General features: G+C 43.6%; 1 protein-coding gene across 3 annotated transcripts in view; it reads right to left on the bottom strand.

Annotated features, from left to right (window-relative positions):
• Positions 1–332: 332 nt before the first annotated feature.
• The window catches only part of LOC6529353 (serine-rich adhesin for platelets), a 36,292-nt gene continuing 10,299 nt past the window's right edge, over positions 333–26,325 (bottom strand). The window contains exons 3-9 of one of the 3 annotated variants that reach the window (XM_039372874.2): positions 24,973–25,109; positions 18,400–18,584; positions 10,069–10,732; positions 9,928–10,015; positions 4,321–4,758; positions 4,150–4,213; positions 333–4,082 (exon numbers count right to left, since the gene is read on the bottom strand). In XM_039372874.2, coding sequence (XP_039228808.1) covers positions 1,141–4,082; positions 4,150–4,213; positions 4,321–4,758; positions 9,928–10,015; positions 10,069–10,732; positions 18,400–18,583 — 4,380 coding nt within the window. In that variant the 5' untranslated portion in view covers position 18,584; positions 24,973–25,109 and the 3' untranslated portion in view covers positions 333–1,140. Of the gene's footprint in view, positions 4,083–4,149; positions 4,214–4,320; positions 4,759–5,089; positions 5,254–9,927; positions 10,016–10,068; positions 10,733–18,399; positions 18,585–23,328; positions 23,485–24,972; positions 25,110–26,325 lie in introns of those variants that run through there. The other 2 variants (XM_015196807.2, XM_039372875.2) reach the window with 2 other exon arrangements.

Here is a 26,325-nt window from a genome sequence, read left to right as displayed (position 1 = left end):
TATGAAACTGTATTAATGGACTCGCATGAAACGTTTTTTAGGGCTACGGATTAAAAACAGAAACAATATTTAAGCTGAATTTTCTAGTATTTTTCGTTCTATGAAATTAATAGTTAAATCTTAAATTTATTTTCTGATGGTAAGATCAACTACGTGAAATATTTGACAAACAGTTAATGGTAAGAACTATGAACTGCAACTTTTTTCCCCATTTAGTTATAAGGTGTAATTACCATTTAGGGAAAGTATAAATGTCCTCTAAACAAATTATAAATCATAGTGCAGAGCATTGTACAAATCTTCAAAGTCCGGAATAGGTATAAAAAACAGAATTTGTACTTGGATATTTATTAAATCGTTTTTATTTGTAGTATGTACATTTATAAACTTGACACTTCGAAAACAATTGTACACTCGCAATGTTTTAAATACACTTGGGTGTGAATATGCTTCAATTTCTACACGTTACATTCATATGGATCTGTAATCTTAGCAGACTCTAAAGATTATACATAAACAAGGGCTTTGAAACAAGTACGATACTAATAAGTAATAATAGTTAGCCTAAATAGTAAAACCAATCTCTTTTACCGGTTAAAAGCTTGCAAAATATCATCTTAAAGTAAATCAGATGTTTCGAATATCGGGATCCTTGCTACGCGTAATTATACTCACAGTCCTTAAAGTTTTCTTGACTTTCAATCAATAGATGTAATTTAGTTTATTTCAAAACATTTCTCGACATGCACAGAACAAATTCGAAATGAAGCCTAGTTGTCAATAGTAAGCCATACTCTGCATAGACTAAAAATAAGTATAATCTAGTCACTTTTTGAAGATCGGTATATAGTTATTGCCTATCGAGTCTTTCGGGCACCGAACCCGAGCAGGTCGTTATTGTCTTTGGATGACCTCGCCAGTCCGGCGCCCTCAACTTTGATTTCATTTGCGATTCTTTACAGGTTTTAAGCTAACGATTATAATGATAATTTGATTATTCCCTTAGTAATTTTGTTGCCTCCCAGTTGGCTTTATTTGCTTGAAGGAGAGCGCATCACTAGACAAAAGCACTTGGATTGCAGCTAGGCTAGGTACAGTCTGGTCGGCGGAGTATTTAGGTTATCCTAAATCACTAATCCATTACTTTAGCGCCTCCTTGGCCCTCTGCTCCCACTCGGCGCGTCTCTGGTGGATGCCCTTGAACTCGCCCACGGTGGCTGATCTCTCGATGGGCTTACTGGGTGCTACTGCAGCTGCTGCTGCAGATGTTGCAGTTGGTGCTGCAATAGGTGGTGGTGCTGCTGCCGCTGCCGGAGACGTTGGAGTAGTTGCTGTCGGGTTGGCCTGCTTCAGTTGGAGGGAAAACCTTTCGGCAGTGGGCCTGGCACCCCCATTACTGTTGCTGGTATTGTTATTTAGGCTATTGCGTCCCTGATTGCTGGTCTTAATGGGAGGCAAGTAGGTGACCACCTTTGGTGGCACCTTCTGTTGCTGCTGATTGTTATTGTTGAGATTGCGGAAGTCGGCCACCGAATTGCGATTGGTGCTGGGGTGATGGGTCACCTGGGCATCGCTTTTGGGCGCCAGTTTGTCCAGCTTCTCCTCGCTGTTCGACTGGTTCTCCTTGTCGCTATCCACGCTCTGTCCTCCGCCTCCACTGGGCGAGAGCTTCTTGCTGTTGCTCACTGGAGCGGGGGGTTGTACCTGTGGCATGGTCACAACATCGTCGTCCTTCACTTTAAGTGAACGGCGGGCAAATACCTTCATCAGCTCAGGTGTGGGATCATCCTTGGACGGGCTGGGGTTGCCGTTGCTGCTTGCAAAGGATTTCTTGCGCAACACCACAGGGTTGGAGGTGGGTGAAGTGTTTCCATTGACCTCGAATATTTCGGGAGAGGTGGGAGTTATCGGAGTGACTGGAATGGCGGGCGTTGCTGGAATCACCAACGGAGTGGGTGGAGCAGTGTTTTCCGCCTTGGTAATGGACTTTCTGCGCTGCTCCACCGTCTTTGATCTCTCTTCGCTTAGGAACAACCGCTTGCGATCTTCTAGAGAAAGGCGATTGCTCTTCACTGGCTCCTTGGGACTGACTGGCTCCTTGGCATCTTTTACTTCCTTAACATTCTTGGGAGCACTGGGGCTACTCTTTGAAAACCCATTGCTTTTCGGTGTGTTTGGTGTAGAGGCAGGAGTAACTGGAGTGGATAATCCTTCACTACTACTTCCATAGCTATTCCTCATACTAGTGGCACTAACGGACTTCAATTGCCTGCTCAGGCTGGGCTCCAGTGTGATCGGCCTGACCGCCGGACTAAGAGGCTTCGGCTGAGGGTGCTCCACAATTTCGATTCCCGCCATATTCTCGCCGCTGCTCCGTCTGAAGCTAAGATCATCGTTGCTTTGACTCCGCTCCGTGGGCGACTTGAAGTTCTTGGATAGCACCAAGTGATTGGTCTTGTTGTGCAGACGCGCCTGATCCACGCGATTCAGCTGGATCTTCATGAACTCCGGCTCTCCGGTATTCTCCACATTGCTGGAGTTCCGGCGACTGCTGTTGGAGGATCCCTGCCCTTTGGCCGGAGTGGTGGGTGGGCTGTTCGAGAGCTTGGCACTCTTTGTCAAAGGACTTGCCGGGCTGGGACTTGAGTTCGCCGCAGGAGCTGTCATCTTTGCTCCCAAATCCAGCAGCTTGGGACGCTGTTTGGTCGGAGTGGTTTGCTCCTTGGGCAGCTTCTCCGCCGCATTTCTGGATTTCCGTAGAACGCTCACCAAGGGTGATTTTACGATAAGGTCAATGTTCTGCTCAATCTGGGAGATATCAGCTGATCCCGGACTGCTCACTAGTAGCTTTGTGGAGCCGGCCTTTTGCGGGGAGATTTTCGCAGCAGATGGCAACTGACCCGTGGATTCGGCTCGGGCCTGCAGCAATTTGTTGTCGTTGATCTCGAATCCCAGGGACACACACTTGGCGTTGGGGGAAATTGGTGAACAGGGCGATTGTGGGGCCTGCTTGTAGTAGGCAGGTACCCGAAAACTTAGCGACAGATCCGGCAAACTCGGCATATTGTTATGCACGGCCGTGGAGTCTACAGCCTCGTCCTCATAATTTCGGAAGCTGCGGGACTTTTCAACCGTCTTGCGCTGCTTCTCCTCGTAGTACAGGGGCGAGGGCTCGTCCGTGCTGGTCTCCAACGAGTTGGAGGAGCTGGAGTGCTGGCCCACTGAGTCACTGGATCGGGATAGCTTCTGCTGGAAGGCACTCAAGCCCACAATCCTTGGTTTCCTCTCGAAATGCGTTGAGGTCTCCACTTTGTTCTGCTGTTCCCGCACCAAAGTGGTGGACTGGAAGGTGTCGTTGCCCCGCGAGCTCTTTGACAGCAAGTTGGTCACGTCGTTGCCCGAAGTGATCTTCTCCAGCGGAGCAGCTCCCAGTTCCTTGGGCATGTACCGCTGCCTTGCGGCAGGACCTGATTTCGGCTTTATTGCCGTGGGTGGATGTGGATGCACTCCGTAGTTACTGACCATGGCGTTTAGTCCGTGCTTGCCCTCGTGGTGGATTTCCCGCTTGATCGTTTGTCGCGTCTCCTGGATGTGCTGCTCGTGGGATGTGGCACTGCGTGACTTGTCCGGCACCTGGAGCGCCTCCCGAGCAGCGGCCTCCAAGCAGGAGGTTGAGATCTGCAGCTTCTTGGCCACACTCTGGCTGGAGTCCGTATCCTCAACTCCGTCGTTGGCCCTGGCTATGGATCTCTTGGAGTTCCGATGGATCAGCCGGCGCAGGAATCCACTCTCGTTCTCCTTTTCCCGCTCGTTGGCCAGGAAGTCATCCGCATCCGTAGAAGACTCTCCTCGATTCTCCAGCAATGTGTTGGTCTTGCTGGTCAGACTTCGAAGTCCAAACATGTGAGACGTCGTGGAAGACGAGCTTGTGGTCTTAGTGGTGCTAGTGATGGTGGAGCTTTGCTCGATTGTATTAGTTCGCTTGGTCGTCACCGAGCTGGTGGCGTTAGGATGGACCGGTGGTGCAATGGCAGTTAGAGTCTTCGGTGGCAAGGAGCGCGTCTTGATCTTGAGATCGGCTTCTAATAATTGGTATTAAAAAGATTCGTTTAGAAAATCAACTTATCTAATGAATTAAACTTTTCTTACCATGTACTGCTCGTAATCCAGGACTCGTCTTTGGCACATCCTCATTGGCCTCCGGAATGGAAGTCTGAAAGTTAATAATATGATTTAAAAGTTAATGTGAAAGAATGCAATTATACTCCTGGGTATTCCCTTGATCCATGTGGAAGACATGTTATATCCAATGTCACTTACCTCCAATGTCATGCGATGCTGCCTGGTGGGTCCTTTCTTTTTCACAGGCCTAATTGCCATTTTGTGTTTGGCGGCCGCGTGGGAAAGGCGATGATGTTCTCCGCACACGGCGTCCACGTCGTCCTCATGATGTGATCGCAGTATATCCGAGCTCGTGGAGATCGATGAACTGGTGGATACACGTGAGTGGTGACGGTATTGATGGGAGCTCTGGCTGTCCTCCGTCTCCACTTCGGCACTATTGACGCTGTGCAAGCTGAGTGAAGACACCTCGCTCTGGTGGCCCCGTGACTGGTGACCCATTTCGGAGGTATTCCTACTGCTGGTCCCACCCGCTGCCCTCCGCTGCGGAGAAGCCGGGCTGCGGGGCAGACCCAAATCCTCGTCAGAGGCATCGGGTCTGTTTCTTCGCTTACGCAGAACATCCGTGAGTTCCGCCTGAAATGAGCATTTATAAAGATGTTATTCGGGTTTTGTTGGCATAGGGCATGCGCTTCATGGTTTAATTTTTGGTGGGTTACCCAGCTTTTCCAGCGGAAAACGAAACGAGCCCGCAGACAACTGCGTCCCAGGCGACTTTCGCCCATGGAAGAGCCACCCAGCTTCATCTTGAAGGGATTCTGCTTAAAGTCGATCATTTGGTGGGCCTCACAGCGCGGACGAGACTACAAATGACTGGTGGGCAATCCCCGATTTAGCTGGGCAACAGTGGCTACCAAAGATGCCTGCGATTCCGAATAGATTGCAAAAAGACACTCTCAATTCTTACCGCAAACGAAAGCTGGAAGGGATTGGACTGCGCTCTGAGAGAACCCGAACCTCCGGCTACCATTGTGACGTGAATGTTACTATGGAAATATCTCTGCCTATGAGGATCACGCGATCTCAAAGATTTCACTTTCAACTTGAGCAGCGGCAACTGACGACACCAAAGTGCAATGTGCAACTGAAGATTTCGATGCAGATGCATCTCAAGAGTGAAATGAAAACGAAAATGGGAATGGGAATCTGAATGGAAATGGCGTCGCATTTGCTTTTTACCTAGACGAACACAATTGGTGCAGGGCAGGCACTGAAGATCTGTTCATTGTCAGCTCTCGACCGAGTTTCAAGGGTAAGACTCGAGGCACCCGAACTCTGTCCACAGAGTAAACAAACGAGTCCGAAACGGAGAAGAATCCCTCCTCCAACGCCGGAATTCCCGCCTTTTCGTATCCCATGTTGTTCATCTATCAGTGTTTGCGGCGCGTGACGTCGCCATCTGTTTGTTGGACTCATTTCTGGTGGGGATGCTATTTTCGGGAGCTCGTTGCCCGAGGATTAAGTGCTGGGCTGGTTTAGGTTAAAGACCTCGCCCATCAATTCTGGCTAAACAATTGCAATTGGTGATTTAGGATTTGGGGGAGAGTTCAATGTTCTGCCAGATGATCAGCAGCGACGCCTGCATCCCAAGGTACATATGAAGGCTACTTAAGTCAAACTTCACATATATAGTTAGGTTATTATTAGGACGCATGTGTTTATGCTTTTTAAAAATTATAGATCACATTAACTTGGCTTTACAAACATTAGAAGTACCTTTATTTCTCACGGTGAGCTAGAATCACATGGTCTACAAGCTGTTAATATCTTTTAATAGATAATTTGCTGAATACTCATTTTTCTATCAACTTTACTCTTTTCACCTAGTAATTCCGTACTAAATGGAAATATATTTTTACATAACCTTTTACAGCTGCTTCTATTCCGCGGAATTTTCGGTGGATCGACTACACGCAGGTAGTTGCCATCCTGCGCACCTTAACCCATTTTGCACCGGAGCTACCTGCACCGGATAGCCACTTCTTAGCCAAGTTCCACTACGGCTTTGAGTAGGAAAATCGCGGAGCGGACTCGACCAGTCGTCACGTTCACTGATTTATTGGCCCACTTGGCGAGTGGGCCAACTCGCGTTGGAGGAGGAGACAGCAGGAGGGGGAACCAGTGGCTGGTGGCTCGTAGCCGGTGGATGGATAGTCGGCTCCCAACATGGCCACACACAACCGCCAACATTGATTACCGCAATCCAAGAGAGGGGTTTTCGTCCAGAGAACGGGCACAACAGTTGGCCAAGTGGGAGGCATGGCAATCGCTTTGAATTAAATGCAATTGCATCATTGCGCCGTCCGAGTTGCATTTCAAATGCGGCTCAAACAAATGGCCGCCATCTGCAAGTGGGATAAATGCTCCAAAGTGTGCACATTTACCACTGGAAGCCTCGATCGGCGAATGGTTAAAGTGAACTGACCCTGACTTCGACCATAATCGTTAATATCTATATAGACCAATTGCAATTGCATGAGACATTTTATTTCATTGGCACAAATGATACCGCATGTGGGTAAATCAAGGCAATGAGCATATTGCTGGGTTTTAACGGCTCGAGGAACTATATTTTGTTTGTACTTTCCTAGAAAATAATTGTCTAATAATATACGAATGAATAGTTCCCATATTATCTCTCACTCATAGATATATTCCTGAAGGTGAAGTAAAGCTTTGTCCCGAAATAAACATAAAGTCTAAGAAACAACACCTAAATGATTTGTAGTTTGTAGAACTACCTTTACATTAAATGGTTTCTAATGTTATTGATGTTTATTGATTTCCTAGTCATACATTCTAAGCGCTTCGCTTTAGCGATGTTAAGATGGGCTTTCTCCCAAGCAGACAGAGCCAATAAACACTGAAGAACCCTTCTCCACACTCTCAACCAACTCAGCTCCTCCGGCTGCCTCACATCACATGGCCACATCAAATCGCCTCGAATCAATTTCTCCTCGGCTGTCAACCCAAGTGGCGGAAAGTGGGGCCGGGAAGTGGGCTAGTTGAAGTGGCCAGCCGATATGGACGTGGGCCGCATTTTCTCGCCAACTCCAGAATGCGCCAATCGGCGTGCGAAGAAATGCAATTAAAATCCTAACGCGGATGCGCCGAGGACGATTGAACTACTGGACATGGAACATGGCACATGGTACATGGGTCCCAGAGTGCTCCTAATGGACGCGGAAATCGGTGCGCTAGTCAAATTCAGCAGTGGAATATGGGTTACGTAATATCTGGGAGTGAGGCCCACCAGACGGGAAGTGCCACATGTTGCTGCAAACGAATGTAGGCCGAAAATGAAATTTCAAGTGTCGGGAGCAAGGAAGGAGTGGTTTCTGCCCTCCCCATTACCCGCCAGAGTTGGTCAATTTGCGCAGAGCGTGTGAAATGATTCCCCCTTCAATCCACACACACCCATCTACATCCACATCCAAGTCCACGTCCACATCCACATCCAAGTCCAAGTCCGATGACGGCCATGCTCGCTCCCAGGCGATTTTAATGCGTGTTACCGTGTTACCATATCGCTGTCATTCCAAGTCGTCCGGACTAAATGCTGGTCCCCTCTCCACCGGCCATCAAATCGACTGCATTGTCATTTAGTTTTTCCATTATGGCCATCGTGTAGATGTTTTTCTCTTTCTATTTAACCGCAATTAATTCATCAAACAGGTTGCTTGGCTGGCCAGGAGCCAGAGCTCTGACTCTGGGATCACATCTGCTGCACATCGGCTGGTAAATATTTATAGACCTAAGCTCGCTTTCCGACCTGCTCTTCAGCTTTTCAGAGGAAAGTCGCTAAGTGCACTTGACTGGCTGGAGGATTAGCAGGTAGCCACAGGACAGAATGGTCTTAGAAAATGTGTATACTGGAGAACGGACGAGGAAGACGGGACTCAGGGAATCTGTGGGGCCTTGTTCCCCTCCTATGAGTGCTTTTAACTATTTTCCAAGGAAATGACTACAAGACAAGATAAAGTACTTTGAATACTTTTAGTATTGTCTTTTAGATTTTACTACCTAGCCTTTTTCCAATTAACAAGGTGTATATTACAAAATCAACCTAATCTAAATATATCTAATCTTCTATCCTCGAATAATACAAGTTAATGCTCAATAATCTATCGCCTGAATTCCTTCCAGCACTTGGGACTTCCGCCTATCTAATCCAATTAATCCGACAACCAGGGAATCGCAGTTCTTTCAATCTCCACCACAGTTACCCAGTTGGACCGTTAAATTGCAGGTTCAGTAACTTCTTCACTTGGCTAGAGTCCAGGAATCTCGAGGATCATGGACATAGCGCGGATCGGAGTCGGTTTCGAAATAGGAATCGGAATCGTGGAAATCGTGTGTCTTCACTGGCTAAAGTCTCGATGCAAACTGATTTAGCGGAAAACTTGCAGGAGTTCAATAGCATAGAAACAGAAAGAAATGCGATTTATTTGCTAACCAGGTTGGCAAATAAGCTGGGAGCCCGAGGAGTGAAAAGCGGGGCGCCGGAGGAGCACTGGCCAACTGGAAAAAAGTGGAATAACAAGAAGCGGCCAAGCGACCAAGCGACCATCGGCTGCCAACTGCCAACTCGTTTGTCCAGAAACCAAAGAAGCAATAGAAGTAGCAGCCGACTGCCGGGAGAAGAAGCCGCAAATTGCCACGCGCTGCCAGAGGTGGAAAATCGCCGGGAAAAGTGGGAGTTTCAGGGGGGAAAAAGCGGTTGGCGGGGGGTGCAAAGACTTACTGCATGGATGCACAGAAAGAAAATATTGGGTCGTGAATAAATAGGCTATTATCAGCAACTAAAGTTTTAAGTAATTATATATATAAATAATTCATAAAATATAAATCTATATTGGGAAACAGTTTTTTAAAGTTTTTTTTTAGAAACTATTAGAGGATGCTAAAATGATTCGTCAATCAGTAAAATATAAAAGTTTTATTGACAGCAAAGATTTTAGATTTTTTTAAATATCAACTTGTTTAAATCGATTTTTTGTAGTGCCACATCTATCTTTGGTTTCTGTTTCCAGTTACAACTTGCAAAACTCGTGCGTTGGCTATAGTTTTTCTTTTTTCACTCAAAAAGAAGAGAAAAACGTTCAAGCGATTTATGCATTAATGTTGATAATGATGTTCACGATGAGGTTTCAGTCTATTAGATAACCGTCTTAGCCAGACTATTTTATTTTCGACTTTCCTTTGGCACAAGTTTTAATTCGATTTGATTAGTTTAGTTTGCAATTGTTTTTGAAGTTGCTAAATAGTTGTATCGGATATTGTATCTCCCAATGGGAGAAACACTCAATTAATAGATGTTCTGTATCGAAGATAACTTAGCAAGCTAATCATTGTTGTGACAAAGATGTGTTTTTTCCACCAATCTCGAAAATAAAAAACCATTAAATAAAAATCCGAACTGTAGTGAGTCAATGGACTCTGGAAAAGATTTGGTCATCACAAATGCAGTAACAAGTGCCAACAAAGCCACCAATTGACTTTGATTAAAATCAATTTAGATTGATTGCAGCTCAAGTGCTCAGATAACAATCACATCAAGCGGATTCCCCCAGTGACCCGAGGTCCGTGAACTCTGTTCAATGAAAAACAAAAGTGAAATACTTCCTATTGCAAAAGTATGAGCTATAGAGTCCAGTTCTAATGGGTCAAGGAAATGTGATTTTAAAGGGAAATAGGAATTGATTCCCTCCATAATTATCATCTATTCAATACTCTGCAACTCACCTTGAGTACAATAGATAGACTGCTGGCTGTGGCCGACTCGGAGAAGACGCTGTCATGTGACTGAGACAAGGTGTCCCGAGAGTAATCCCTGAAATCGGAGATGTTACCACCGTTGTCGTTTTGAAAAGGAGATGAACTCACCCGTCCACATCCAGGAGGCGACCTTCGCTGAGGCTGCGCTGGCTGTCGGAGATGTCAGCGGCACCACCAGCTCCAGGTCCAGGTCCAGATCCTGATCCCAAGCCTAAGCTGGACTCCAGTTCCTGCGAGGAGTCACCCACACTGCGCAGATGGCGCTGTTGGATTCTCTGCTCGGCAAAATAGCTGCTCCGGTTGAGGAGAAGGGAATCTGGGAAGACGGCCACGCCGCCATGCTGTCGCTGGGCCTGGTACATGGCTTCCTGTGGGGACTGCGACTGGGATGGGGAATCGGGAAGAACTGCCACCTGGCTGTGGTCCTGCTTGCTGGCCCGCTTTTTGCCCAGGAGCACACTCAGCAGCTCATCGCGATGCGAGCCGTACGATTTGGACTTGGGCAGCGATTGCGTCTGGTAGTTCTCCTTCAGTTGCTGCGGATTCAGGGGGGATCCTGGTGGCGAGGCGATCCCGCTGCGCAGATTTTTCTCGCTGCTGCTGCTGGCGGGCGGTGGCAAGGTGTTGCAGGTTCCGGGTCCTGGCGACTGACAGGATGCAGGACTGTCCGCAGAGCTATTGATCGTACGTCGCCGGAAGATGCGCCGCAGGTTACGGAGCGGATGGAAACGACGACGCTTCTGCTGCTGTTGTTGCTGCTGATTTGGGTGCTCTGGAAGGACCAAGAAAGACGTTTAGGAACTAGGCTTAATATAATACCATTTTTTTAAAATTTTTTAATTTGAAATATAAAGGAAGAGTAGTTTTCCAGACGCTTGCTCGTGTCATTGTCCTAAACCATAAAATATACGCATTTATTCCCTAAATGTAAACTTACTACTGCTCAAATATTACAACAATCAAAATATTCGGCGATAATATTTGAACCCATAAAGTTGCTTTAAATATTTGTTAAATTTGCATTTAAAACTATAAAGCACAAATTTATTTTTTATTGTAAATTAAAAAAAAATGTATTTTTAATCCGTGTGTTTTACAAATTTATTTAACTACTGCTGCGTTGGGGAAATTATTGAATATATACCTGTAACATATCTACATTAAAATTTAAAAATATTTTAATGTTAAGTAATGCAGGATGTCAAGAAGGCAATGTATTCAAAGCTCCCGCTTTGATTGACATGCGAGCATAAATATTCCGGAGTGAGAGCCAAATCGCTTGGGACTAGGTTTTCACACTCAGGCGAAGGGAATTAAATTATCGGCGATGGGAATTACGTTATCGCAGCAACAGCCAGTGAATCTTATGTTTTTCCCCTTTAATAGATTTAATTTGGAAAAGGATTTTCATTAAGGTGATGACATAAGTTCACTTTGCAATCAGTACTTCCGTAAAAAAACACAAACAGTTCGTGATAACTTCCGAGGAAGTGGTCAACATCCTAGGTTACTCAGCAGTTGAACCAATCGATTGTTAATAGAATCGTTCTGTCATTCATCAAAAGTTAAGACCACAATACACTGAAAACTAAATGAGCGATAAGAAGTAAACAATAACCGAGTGAAAACGCAGCGAATGGTACCAGAAACATGACCATAAATAGGCAAAAGTTGAAGACCTCTCAATTGGTGGAAGTTCCCAGCCGAATGAGAGGGAAATACGGCGGGATTAGGAGAGCGACAGGGATGGCTTATATGGGTGACTCGTCGATAAGAACGATTGGACACCAAGTGAAGAACCTGTATAGAGGCTTACTCGACAAGGTCATATCGTATCTCAAGTTTGCGCGATATACAATACACAACTTCCCAGACAAAGAACCATTGCATACGAAAATCCGGGAGAGAAAAAAGGGTTTATAAAAAGTGCTTATCAATCGATTTGTGTTATCTTAAATAGCTTTTATGGCTTTTATTCCTTTCTGAATGTCTGTAGACGCCAACATGTTTGCACAATTTAGATGGCCGATAAGGCAGGAGAAAGAAAAGGAACCATTCGTTATCGATCATAAAGAAATTATTGCTTTTTGCAGGTACACGAACTAGTAAGTATACCCATGCATCAGAGCTAAGTGAAGTGTAAATACTACGACTTGGAAGACTTTGTTGGGATTTTATGTATGGGCTTATAATCAATTTGTTTGTCCACTACTACTGGTGACCTCATTATTCGCAAAGCGTACTGATAAGCCCTTCCGTCATCTCCGAATATTTAACATCTCCCAAGTGACTCACGCATCATCACTCTTTGTGTGTCATTGCCAGAAATGAAAGTTCGGAGAGTAAATACCCATCACTCAGTGGAAAGTCTGCATATCAGCAGCAGTAAGTGCATATATTAATTAGAGAAAAGAACGCCACTGAACGGAAGTACAAGAATTTGGAAAAATAAATCAAAGAACTCAGCCAATAAAGCTTCGACCTCTAATCGAAAAAAACAGTCACGTTTTGGGGCCGCGACACGCGAGCACCGAAAGACACTGTATACACAGTATATATTGTATATGTACAAATTTGTTTATGGCCAAACACATGTGTAGTCATGGGTACGACTACTTCATTTATGTTTTTTGCTGATGGCTCGATTTTAATGATTAATTTCACCTGCGTTGGGGCTGGTCATCGCTTGATTAGTCATGGAAAAAGAAGTAGTACGCCATACACCATATGCAGCGTGGGGTAAAAGGACTCCCAGTGGCACGTCATTTACGAGTATTGCCCCTTGGGGTGTCTGGCTGTCAGCCTCGGTTCGTCTCCAAAATTGCTTGGGGATCCGGGGCTAATGGAATTTGAAGCGCCCAAAAGAGGGAATTACCACCCCACTGAACAAGTGAAAATTGTTTATTTATGGAATGCCTAATTGGGTCAGCAGTCAGTCTTTTTTTCGCGCCGAGAATGGAATTGCTTCTGCGGCCTACCGAAGTTCTTAAATTAATTAACAAACAGGCGCCCATCTTAGATTGAAAAGTTCGGCTTGGCTCAGTCTAACAAAGCTGTGATTCAATTTATGAGACAATCCCGATTACATCAGCAATGTGGATACATTATATCTAATTCATCTTGTCTAAAGTCTATTGAGCAAGATTCACCATTGCCTGAGCACCCATATTGTTCACTTGGCTGTGCCCCCTGTCATCAGTTTGGGTTTCGCTTTTTCCGCGAATGTGGGCGAAATCTTGGCGTCATTGTCATCTTTGGCTTGGCACTACTTGGGTTTTGGTAATTCATCAAAAGCGATTTTCGTCTTTTTAATTTGGCAACCCGATGCCCAGGGGATTAATGTTAGCTTTAATAGCGATTTCGAGTGCCCACGTGGGACTTTTGGAGGTGTTCAAGTGACACCGATTGCCATTCGATTCTGAATTTGCAATGCCAAAGAGGTTTGGCTGTGGGTTCGTTATTTATTAATTAATCATTGGCGAAAACATTCGTCTTGCCCCACACTCCCAAGTCTCAACATGCAAATTGTGCAAATCAAATGGCGAACAACTTTTCAACCGATTGCAGTAATTGGAGACCTTTTTTGCCAGTTTTCGCAGCGTTTCTTTATTTGCCAGCGGATGTGAGCTCGACCAGCTCTTGGGATTGTTGTATTGGGTAAGGTCAAGTGAGCCACGCCCACATCCCACCGGGCACTGGCCGCCCCTCGACGGGGAGGGGGGCTACCCCATGTGGGCAGCTTATCCGCTTAACAAGTGCTGAGTTCACTTGCGTGGAATAAAAATAGCGAACCATTGCGGAGAACGAGAACCAGCACCAGCACCCGAGGCCCCAAAGAGGCAGACAAAAGCTCCAAGAATTGCACAACTCTGGCAGCAAAATAAAATGAAATAAAATAAAATAAAAACGGGTCTCGGGGCCTTCAAATGTTGGCTCTACTCGGGCATATAGTAAATTGCAATGCTGTAAGCCTCGAGAATTGAATGTTATGCCGATGGGTTGGTTAGCCAAGGTTCGTTGAGTTTGTTGGTCAAAGAGTTCAACAGGCGTATGATTAATTACATCAACACTGCGAATAATCGCCGAGTTTCCAATCAACTGCTGCGTAATTGTTCCACAGAGACTGAGATATCGCCGTCTGGCTGTATCAGTGCTTTTGTGGCTATAAAGATTAGACATAGTACCCAATAACTATAAATAACTTGGGCGTACGACTATCGGTGAGCTATCAAAGATGGTCGAAGAAAAGGAAATGGCCACAAATGGTTATCCCCTTCGATTATTTCAGTTACGTATTTCTTGAAACTTTATAATCCCCTTAGATCACTGCGTGCCCAGTACTAGAAATTGGGAGTCAACAAAGCCAGGGCTTAAGAACTTTCAGTATAGTTTTCAAATAGCAAATAATTATCGGATACTAAAGCTAAAGGTCTATTTATTCGTGATAGCAGTATATATCATGTATATCATGAGCTGATTAATAAGTACTTGCTAATGATTGTTTTCCCAATACTGCCTTAAATGTAATGTGCTAAAAAACGTATTTGTCAACATACTTTGAAATTAATTTCTAGCAATTTTATTAAAGATCGAACGCCAATTAGAGCCTATTCCAGAGAAGACCTATTGCCAATCTTTGGGCCAAAAGACGTCGAGTGCAATCAGTCGTCTGCGTGCCAATGGCCACGGCTTATCAGTTTTAACCAGGCCGAAACGTAGTGCCTTTTACTTGAGGTGTTCGCACATGAACGCGACAAATCACAACGACAATGACAACGGCGGTACAACGCAGCAAATTGATTACACAACTCATGTGGCACTTCAATTAGAGGCGTCGGCCAATTGGACCAATCCCCATCAGCTCGTAACGAGGTTTCTTCGAGAAGAGATGGGATTGAGCCAAAAACAACCCATTATCATCGCTTGATAAGCTCCAAACGGATGTCAACTTATATAATGGCCCATGGTTTTGTGGGACGAGTGTTAGTTTTAAACTAAATGTTCATCGTGCGTTTTAATTGGGTTGTAATACTCTTTGTTAGGAGGCAGTCATCAGTCGGAAAATATTGAAATGCAAATTCAAAACAAAAAGGGTTCAGTGTTCAGTATCTACACAATTTCACAAATTTCGCTTTTCGTTCCAGTCCAAAAAATGCACAAGAACACAATACGTTTTATTACCTGTTTAAATATGTATCATGAGGCCCAAAATAGCGACAGATGTTTTATTCAACTGAAGAATTCTCGCGAATTGTTTACTTTACTGATTGTTGCCTATTGTAAACAAGCTAATTTTTTTTTAGTTTTATAGTTAGAAAACATAATATGGTATATATCTTTGGGTATAAGTATCTGCTTTAGTTGAACTTCACTTTGTAGAAAACACAAGTTTGCACTTCGTTCGATGATTCGAGTGATGTCTTGGTATGTTTTCCCGATATTATTGATTAAACTTTGTTAACTTTTGCATCTTTCGTGTATCTTTTGTATCTTTGGGATTCGGATTGATCGCTCGTAGCTTGCGAATGGTGAATTGGGATTACGGATGGGATTGAATTTTGCGATTGCATTCAGCGACAATTCAATTAGTGCAATAACCGGCGCGACGCGTTCGTCAGCGAAATTGCTCACCTGTTCAGGTGGAGCGGAGCGCACAGAATGAATTGAATCAATGGGACAGCGCGAAAGACCGCCATGGAAATCGAAATAACAGACCCCCAACACAATACAGGCAAATGATACTCACGCTCGGGAACTGAAATTGAAATTCACGAAAACGAAACGAAGCAAAAAGCCCGAACAGACCCCAGAAAACGGAAAAAAGCGAACCAGCGTACTCAACTGAACTCGGCTAAAATGAATCGAATCGAGTCATCGACAGCGGGATTGGGCTTATTGGCCGCGTTGTGTTGCCAATTCGGACTGATTAGCGTTTCTTGGCTCGCTGCAGGTGTCTGCCTGCCGTCTGCGCGGCTAACAGCGCTGTTAACAGCACAACAGCACAGTGGGCCATAAATGCGATTTAACGAGCCTTATCAAGAAATAAAATTACACCATGCTTACGACTTCCGCGAGTGTTCACTAAAGATATATAAGCTTAAGGCCCTCAGCTGCTATAGCTAATCCAAAATTCCGCATAATTTTAATCATGCGTTAATTTCTCAATAATAATAAAACTAGAGATATATATCACAGCTGTTGTATTACCATTCACTATCTTATGCAGCTAACGTAAATATTTGCAATCGCTACAATATCAAACGGCCCAATAACTCCGACGGACCATTGATAATGCTTTTCTAATTTTTTCAAACAATATGATGCTCAATAAAACCATCTTGATACAGATAACTTTATTATTCGTGAATGCATTGAGTAAAGGGAATGACTTTTAACCAAGTTTAATTATATTGAAAGCATAAGAATAAACTTAAAAAACAATGACGTACTGCCTTTTATTTGAATATGCTGAGTTCTTGAAGGCAATGAAGTATTAAACTTATGTCAGTCATGAAGTTTCACCCACTGTCCATCGATCCATTTATTCACGTTGAGACCCACACAGGTGAATAATATGAGTGCGGTCCGTTATTGTTGATGGCGTTTCTTTGTGGGAGTTGTCATAACGACCACGGTTGGGGTGACCCCAAATGGATAAAGCTTCCTATTCCCATTACGAATCCGCTGGCAGAACCCATGAGGTTGGATTCGCTGTGCATTTGCATTAGCCGTAGAAAGTTGGGGGCGTTAATTAGCACGTGTAGCCAGTAATACCCACAATTATATAAACATTATCCAGTTATTCAGTTGTCGGTGCCTATATGAGGGCTAGCCCAACGAAAACAAATAGACAAAGGCCGTTTCTCATGTGAACTGAACTATATATACGTGCAGTAGCAGCCATGTAGATGTGGCTCAATCTGAATATGTATTACGGCCACTTTTATCTCTAGCTCATTGTATCTGCATCTGTATTTGATTCAGGGGGAGGTGGCGTTGAAAGTACAAACCGAAAGCCAAACAACCCACTAATTATGCACATACGAAACAGCCAACAAACCACATCTTACATCTTTGGGCGTACCCAACCGTCTGCCCAAGTCGGACATACCCAACCTCGTATAGGGTGTTTACAATAACATGGCTTTGTTGGGTACAACACACACTTTCCTAACTACCATACGATCTGCAAAGGGTTCACGTCTCTGAACTCTGCAATGCGATTCCAACAAAGATAGTTCATTCAGTTTTCAAGGAAGAGCACAGCCCCAATTCCATTCCATATGATCGATGGCATTACTGCGGCAAGTGATGCAATCCAGTCTGCGGATATTTTAAGACAAGGCCGAGTGAAGGGAATTCATTGTACTTTAACAATGCATAGTCAATAATCAAAATTTCCTGATTTAATAGTCCAATGGTAGAAGGAATTTGGAATTTATTATTTCCTTAAAAAAGAATAGGATATATTAATATGATACTAAAAGCTTTTTTGTCTTTTGAATTTCGCGGCTATGTACAAAGCGCCGCAGAGCTCGTATGGCAACACTATACATCATTTGAAAGGTCTTGAAATAACCTACAAAACAACGCATGATGCATGATTAGTTTGGATATTGCGTTCAACAGTTATAGACGTGTAAACATGAAGTTCACTAACGCCGAAATTCGCGACATTTTAAAGTTTTCCTTCGTTAAGGGCAAATCCGCTAGAGAAACGTTCCGTGAGATTAATGGTGTTTTGGGGGAAGGTACTCTATCACTTCAAATCGCGGAGGAATGGTTTCGACGATTCAGAGCCGGTGAAAACGACACCAGCTAGCCGGCGGAAGATCTGTGACGAGAAATACCGATCAAATCATGGTGGTGTGAAGTTGAACTCAAAAGAGGCTTGTGAAAAGTGGCTGAAGGGAGGGAGATATTTGACAACCTTATATTTAGCATCAAAAGTATTGCATTATGCGGATAAAAATATGTATGCGGATATATAACTACAAAGAAATGCTGGTTGCCAGGGACTTTGCCATTGATGACTTTTCATGGCGTCACATATATTGGCATTTCCAAAACAGATCTACAGATATTCAATACCCATAAAGCATCCATAAAGCCAAGGCTAAAACCTGGCCAACTGCAATCAGTTCAGGATGGCAATCAAACCAAACTCCAAGCCTTTGGCAATCAGCGAATCTTTTTCGCAACCCGTGTCCTGGGGGATTTTCCCCAAATGATGAACACGTTAAGGAGAAATCCTCAATATTGTAAGCGATTCCCGGAAAGCGAAAGCCAAGGCTCCAAGGCAATTTCATAATCCCACATTCCGCACTTGAATGATTTAATAACGCAGCCCAACGAGAAATTCCTTGGCAGGAATACGGGATGTGTTTGTTTGTTAGCCCAGTTCGTTGGGGGTATTACGAAAGCAATTAGGTAACTCACCGGCGGTCGGGGACTGGTGGGCATCGTTTCCTGGACTGGAGATGGGCGTTGAGGTGGCGCCATGGCTGTGAGAGTGGGCGTGGCCCTCCGGCAGTGACAATGGTCCCCCGGCACAGCTGGCATCCAACTCCGATTCTAGCGGCGGCGAGTTTTCCCTCACACACGACATCAGGCCGGAAGACATGCTGGAAAAAGGGAAAACTATGTGTAATTGCCATCTGCGAGTATGCGGTATTAGTAGTATTAGTAGTATTAGCGCAATAGAAATATCTCTTCTCTGCGGTGGATGACTACGACGACGGACTCTTCCGCATCGGAGTCCTCCGTAGGAACTTCTTCTGACTTAACCCGTACCCATCGCTCAACTGCACTGACATCCAGCGACATCGCACTAATGGATCTCCATTATGGTTGTGTTCTGGGGGAAATTAAACGTCATATTGCATTCGCCGTAAAAGCCACCACAACCTGGCGGAAAACTCAGTCTGCAGAGTGACAGTGTGACAGGGCAATTGGTTGAGACTTTAAGAGTTTTAAGTTGTGGCATTTAATTCAATTAGTGCGGATCTAAAACATAATTACTTATTGAATGCTGGGCAATTTGATGTGTTGACTTGGTAATTACAGATAAACACTAAAAGCCTACTTGACAGTTTTCACAATTAAAACAATTACCTGTCAACCGAAGAAGGCAACAAGGAAGAGCATGAATCCAGTTTGAAAGTGAATCCTCTCTTAAAGAAGCAGTCACATTTGGAAAATTAGGAAAAAAATGTCAATTCTTGTGCCTTTAAATTCAATAAAATGTCCCATTAAAGCTTTAAACGGATCAATCATTTCCTGTGAATATTTTTAGTTAGGCCTATAGAATTTTTGGTTTATTTATTAAGAAGACAAGCAATATATTACGGGTTCACATAAATGACTATATGCTCAAAGCATTAGGAATTAATGTTATTCACAAGGATTTAAACGCCAAAAATTACTGTCGCTCAGCCCAACCCATCCTTAGTTCAGTCAACCCACTTGATCACCCCGAGTCATTCAATAAATAAAAGTCATGGCCCGGCAAGAGCAGAATGCATTCTCCATTTGTTCGGCGGATTCCCTCGAATCGCTTGCATCGAAATCGCGGCTGGTCCAAAGGCATTTCAAGGAAAGCTATTTTCATCTAGGAATTTGCCCCTTTTCCTGAACTCTGTGGCCTGCAGACTCTGTCGATGTGCATATGCCTTTGGCTCATGGTCTTCCTCCGCTGTCTTTGCTTTTATTTTGGTTTTTTTTGGCGCCGGACGAATGGGTCGTGAGTAATGGCTTCTCGAGCAGATGATTCATGCCAAGTTCGGGGATGCCGAACACTCACAGACGTTGTGAGACTTATATTACATCAGGCGGATCTTAGGTCACTAACATGATTTACGAGTGGTTTAAATGAGATTTTTTAATATTTGTTAGCCTTCCCCATAAACAATCATTGATTGATTAATGACCAAAAATGTTTAAATGAGCACTCATTCTAAAAAATTTTTTGTTGCGGCCCTTAGACTTTTTCATTTTTTCAACGAGAAACACACTTAGTTAAGAAGTAAAAGGTAAGACCAACAATTATTCGTTGTTAATCCGCTTAAATAGTAGTATTATTTAAGCGCTTTAAATAATGGCTATACGTCAACTAATAATAATTTTAAATGAGTGCAGTTGACACCTTTTTCGCTGCATACTTTTGGGCAGCCTATTTGTATCAGAAGCATGTTGTAATTAGCGCGTTTGCGAGCGAGTAACCTAACTACCAACGCTCAGCTCCACAGGCCACTGAGTTAACCCAGTTAGTGGGGCTGTCCAAATAGCGTTGTGCGTTGAGCTGACATTTGACCCCTTTAAGGCAACCACCCCACCCACAAGCCGATGCGAACGTGTTCCGTGTGCACAGAGTATTTGATGTGCTAATTAGTGGGGAGCACACTTCCCTCTTGGACCCCTTTTGCCGCCCCTTTTACCCGCTTGAAGCAAGCGCAAATTGCAGTTTAAGCGTTTTTTGCGCATTCAAATGGAAACTGCAGCTGCGGATTCGTGTCGACACTCGTGGGTGCATGAGTGCACCCATGCACCCAGTTGATAAAATGATGAAGAGCCTCGTAATGATGATAGAAACCGCGGTGACGATGACGATGGCGATGGCGATGACGATGACGTTGATTGGGGCAGACAAATGAGCAGCACTCATCCAACACAACTGCAAAATGTTCATTTCGTTTTGAGCAATGGTTAATTAAACGGAATGACTGAACTGGGGGTCTGGATCAGTCCACTAAATACGATTTTGGCATTGAACTTGGGGGAATGCCAAGGCGAAATTCATAAAAACTTCCAATTGAGCTGGGCATGAGTGGAAATTAGAACGGTAAATAGTATAGTTTATGCGTACAGTTTGTTTATTAATAAAGCATGTACTCGAAATAAATAATTCACTTTGTTAACTAAGCATATCTGAACCTTATTCTAACAACTTCTATTCAAGCCAAATAAATTTGTCTTTTGTCTGAGAATTCTTAGAAATATGTTTCAACAAAACAGTAATATCTTACGTTAATTATAAATTTACTGAAAGTTGACTGAAGTTGTTTCCTTTGGAACATTAGCCTGTTCTTCTGGTAAATTAAAGTTAAATTTAAATTCAGTGATTTGGTTTAATGAAACAAGAATTATCCTGTAAAAGGCTACTTTATTTCCTTAAAAATACTCAATTATAAATTTGTTGGTAGCTGGAGTTTCCTCGGCCAGCTAAAGACCAGCCATTAACGACGTATCCATCAAATTTTCGCAGCCGTAATTGATTAACAGCCCGAAAGTATGCTTAATTTTCGAGGCAGGCAGCCGCAATGTAAATGCCGCCTTTGATTTCCCCGCTTGAGGCTTTTTCACTGCTTTTCCGTCGAGACGAGACTGCAGGCAGACGGAAAATTGAGACGTGGTCGACGGGACTTTTATCTCACTTCGTTACTGTAGTTGTTTTTTAACCGTAGCCGCAAAAGTAGCTCATCACAGTCACGCAGTTTTTGCCGGCGGTCTCGCGATCTTGTATCTCAACGTGAAAATCTTACAAATTAACTTTGACTTTCATTTGCATTTCGCAGATGAGCACACACTCAGCACTCAGCTCACTTGGCAAAGTGGGCAAACACTGCAGGGAAAATGAAAATGAAAACGAGCAGCAAAGAAAAACAAAGCCAAAACCAAAACAGCCCAAAGTAAAAAAACGCCGGCCACAAACTATAATTATGTGTGGCATTTGCATAGGCCCAACACGGTGCAGCCCGTATAATTGCACTAGCTCATTACACAAATTTGCCAACTTAATTACGAAGTGGTATAGGCATAGACAATGGCCCAGGAAGCCAGCATGCGGCTCTAACTCTAAAGCAAACTCAACTCCAAGTGAGCTTAGAGATTCTCGACTCTGTTTAAGGCATTAACTACAGGCAAAAAAACTATAGGAATATACTTACCATAATTATCTTATAAACAATTCACAATGAACAATATGTACGATAAATATTCGCTGTATCATTTTAGTTGTCTATTAAGTTTATATAATGAGTTAATATAACACAATATCACATATATCAAGATATTGATCGGATAACTATCTTCGAATGAATCACACAAACTAAAAAGTGTCAACAATATGTAGCCGATATTTGCCCAGTGTAGCCACTTGTTACCGACACTTCAGCACAATTCCCAATGTCTAATGCTGGTCAGCACAGCAAGCGTCAATGCAAAACGGCCAAGAGGCACAATGGCCAAGCCAAAGAGCTGGTCAAATTGAAAAGGAAAGTGCCCCTGACCGGAAAGCTCGAACAACCCGAGAAGGAAAAACAAACAGCCGGGCTGAACAAAAGTGCATGCTCATCACACGGTGCACAACCGGAGTATTACCTCACCCTAATGCCGCCAACTGAATGGATCTGTCATCACTTTTAATGACCGGCTTCTACGACTTTGGACAAAATGCGAATCGGGGGCGATTCGAGCCATGAAGGTCGTCTCAAAGTGCGAAAATGCCAAAGTTAGGGCTTCAAGAGTGCAATGGCGTAACTCATGGCGAAGTAGAGGGAAAATGCTAGCCACACTTTCAGTTTGTCTATTGCTATTGATTTATATGCATTTTTTCAAGCAGCTTCATTGAGAATCTTAAATGAAAACGCCAGCAAAATGGAATATTTGCTTATTTATGAGGAAAGAGCTGTTTGTATCTTGTGTACACAAAGTTTGGTAGGTAATGTATACAGATGGGGAAGGAGAGCATGAATACTTCTGATGAAAGCCCCAATTTTTCAATTCAAAATGAGCCCCTTGAGTTATCATCCACTTCTGGTGCCTAATACATAGGTAGCCAATTATTTGAAATTCAACTCAGCAGCTAATAAGAGAGGTGGCCAACAACAAATGAATTAACCACCGAACATAGAAGAGGTCTCTTTCCAGTGTCAACCTTTGTTTTTCGCAGAACCATTTAATCGCATCTCGTTCTATTTGATTGGGCTCTTCAAACGACAGTCGTGTTTATACAGTCCCTATTTTCACTCCATTTGACAAATGCGAACTTTGAACCCGAGGCCCATTCGAGGGGCTCATGGAAATGTCCCCACCTTCCTATCAATCAATCTGTGTATGATAGATGAAAATCGATGGAAATCAATGGGGTTGGGGTCGGTAAAAGTTCCGATAAGAGCGATTATTATGATGATGATGATGATGATGACGCAGCAATCGCTGATTCAGAGATTCTGACCCCGAGAAACTAAAAAGAGAACACACTGACTGATGCTGCTGTTGATTTATTGGCTGTTTACTTCTGCGTCGTTTTAATTGACTAACAGATGGGATTGTGGTGTGAAGAGGGCAGCTCTCCTGCCCTTTACATACTGCAGATTCAGATCCGAATCGGTGGGACTGCTGACATTGCGGGGGATCATTCCGTTTACATTCACCATTCACGATTCACCATAAAACATCACTTTTGAATCTTTACTGCTTCTCCGCGCTTTTCATTCCATCCGCGTGGCCACAACTTGTGGCTGCTGAAAGTGAGCGACTGACTCGGAATTTCTGTCCGGATTTCGCGTCACCGAAGGGTAAAGCACTTTTAGGGTGACGGGTGGAAGCAGAGGGGGCTTCGAGTGCGTTCGTGCCCAAGGTCAAGGAGCGCAACTGCGAGATGTGCTCTCAGTGCGCCGTCCCGCTCCCTCTGTCTCGCCATCCTGCTTGCTCTTTTTGCGTGGGCGACAGCATCGCAGCATCGTTGCTCATACAGTTTGGCGGTCACTGGAACTATGTTGCAGGGAACTTAGGAGTATGTGATGCCGCCACTAGAGGAGTTCTTCCCTTAGAAAAAGGTTTTTGGATTCAAATAATAATATAACTATTTTGAACCCAATGATTTTAGTTTAGTGATTGAAGAAAACCAATTTCCGTGTCAAATTAAAATATTATTTAAATTTTTTGCATATCAAGCATAAAAACGTACTTATATCGTTTTAGTTTCTTTTCAGCTTGGTCTAGCCTATGGTCTCAGTGTAAATTATTGTCGAGAACTTTAAAGAAGTTATGTTGCCAACTGAATGTTGCCACGACCTTCGCGGCTCCCTGCGCAGTCGCAATTTGGCCAACAGAAAACAAAAGTGAAGCCAACACACACACGAAGCCATGCAAAAAAAAGAGAGAGCCTGACCTAGTCAACGAATTTGGCAGAAGTCTGTCACCGAATAACCAAATAAGGCAAAAAGGAACCGACTTCCTTCCTCTCTGCAGCAGAATCCCTGTACTCTTGCATCCCTGTGCTCGTGGAGAGTGGAAATTTTCAGCAATGTTCAGGCTTTTCCACCTCCTTGAAATTAGTCCAGGAAATCCGAGGAGGCGACTGTCTAATTTATGGGTTTGGCCAAAAACTAAGCCATCAGCAACTGAGGACAGCACAAGGTTGTCCGACTTTTCTTTGGCAGAGTTATTGCCTCTTTCCGGCGAGAAGGTGTTAAGCTGCTTGGTTTACGGGTTAATCAGTCTGATTATATTGTTTAAATTACACGCGGATTCAAGGTCGATCTGCCACCAAGGTCTTTCTCTGCCTGCAAACAATGAGGGCAAAAGCGTTATTGTAATGAGAATGAAACCCCAAACGAAGCTCACATTACCATAACAACAGAGACGTCGCCTAGGTGCGAATAAGTATATATATTAGCATATAAGCCCGTTCACTTCATATGCACGTACAGCGATTTTTGAAGGGTTCTTTCCGCGCATAAGCGTAAATTTGAAAAGGCCAAAAAACATAGCAAATGCCAATGTTCCAGAGTTTTAAACAAAGCCATAAACAAAGTCATTTCCCTCCTCAGGGGCTTCTAAACTCTTGCCAAAGGGAACCACATCTCATGGCAATTTAAAATTGCTATATTTAAGCATTTAAGCAGAAGAATATACTTAGATCAAAGCGAATTATGATTGCGCATCACTTTTTATCTACGAATGTGTTTCCCAATCTCAGAAGCAATTTCAAATCGTTGCCCAACTCACCTGATTTCGCTGAAGTGGTCTTGGGGTCTGTTCAACTTTATTTCTGGGCAATACTTGTACAATAATTTTCCGCCTTTCGATTGTGTTTAGATCGTTTAAGGTGTCGTTACATTGTTCGAATCTCTTTTGTTGGTGGTCTGAAAAGAAGAACGAAAACAGATTGAGTAAATGAATAAGTGATCATGGTTTTCGAGGGTGAAGTGATGCAATTCAAGGTTGGATCAGCTGGTGCCGAGATGCCACACATGTGTGGGGCATGTGTATCCCCAAGAAGTGTCAGCTATTTATGAACTCATCAAGTTCATATTCATCGAAACCGAGCAATGATCTATAGGCACATGTCTCTATGAGTTAAAACTATACACAACACTTAAAAGTAATCCATAATTGTCGGAGCGCTGTAACAATTATTACGCTTATTTAGCAAAGCGACCATAATAAGTCTTATTCTTGATGACTAAATATAACATGTTACTTAAATAAATGGAAAGAAATGTTATTCATTGATTATGCATTATGCAAACCTTTATTTTAATAGTTTTTCTCACTGTGCAGTTGAAAATTCTCCTGCAATAGAATCAATCACCACTCTGGACGGTCATTGACCCACAAAGAGAACATGAACCCCCAGCACAATCTGCCGTCCACAGGCGACTCCTGGATTTTCTAGCCCCATTAGCCGATGATAACGGCGAAAGTCGGGCGTAAATCTTGATTATCCCCCGACACTACAATACCACAATGGCTGAGAAAGAAACTAAAGACCCGAACAGGCGCATTACGTAAGGCCTGAATACCCAAAACAGACTTCATTTCGTCACGTTTCTGCCAAGCCCGTGGCGAAAGGAATTTGCACATTGGGCTAGGCCTTCCCTTCGAGGACCCTGCGCCTCCCCTTTCGCCCACCCTAACCCCTTTGAATTTGCATATCCCTATCGCATATCATGCGGTGTATTGAAAGCCGGTGCCCCATTATAAGTATATGAGGCCATCCCAACCACCTCCTCCTTTGCTCCCCAACTGATGTGTGCGTGTTCTCAGCAGATTTGCATAGAAATGGGCCTGCAAAAATGTCGATAGGCGGGAAAAGTCGGCGAGGGAGAGGTCAGTTCTTTGTGAAAGTAGAAGTAAAACTGAGCCTGCAATTAAATTGGGCCAAAATAATTGAGCTTTATGTGTTTTATGAGATTTTTATATGCATTGAAGTACCTAGAAAAACATTTACCGAATTTAAATTGTATTTCCAAATGCACATGATTAAATAGTTAAAACTTTGTATAGGTAACATGTTGATTTCTTTGTAGTAAAAGGCAGATTGGAATCGTGATGCACTTTTCCATTTCCGATGCATTC

The sequence above is a fragment of the Drosophila yakuba genome, chromosome 2R, assembly GCF_016746365.2.
Source record: "Drosophila yakuba strain Tai18E2 chromosome 2R, Prin_Dyak_Tai18E2_2.1, whole genome shotgun sequence".
In the NCBI taxonomy this organism is placed as follows: domain Eukaryota; kingdom Metazoa; phylum Arthropoda; class Insecta; order Diptera; family Drosophilidae; genus Drosophila; species Drosophila yakuba.
Note: the sequence above shows the minus strand (reverse complement) of the source record. Positions and strands in the feature narration are given on the sequence as shown.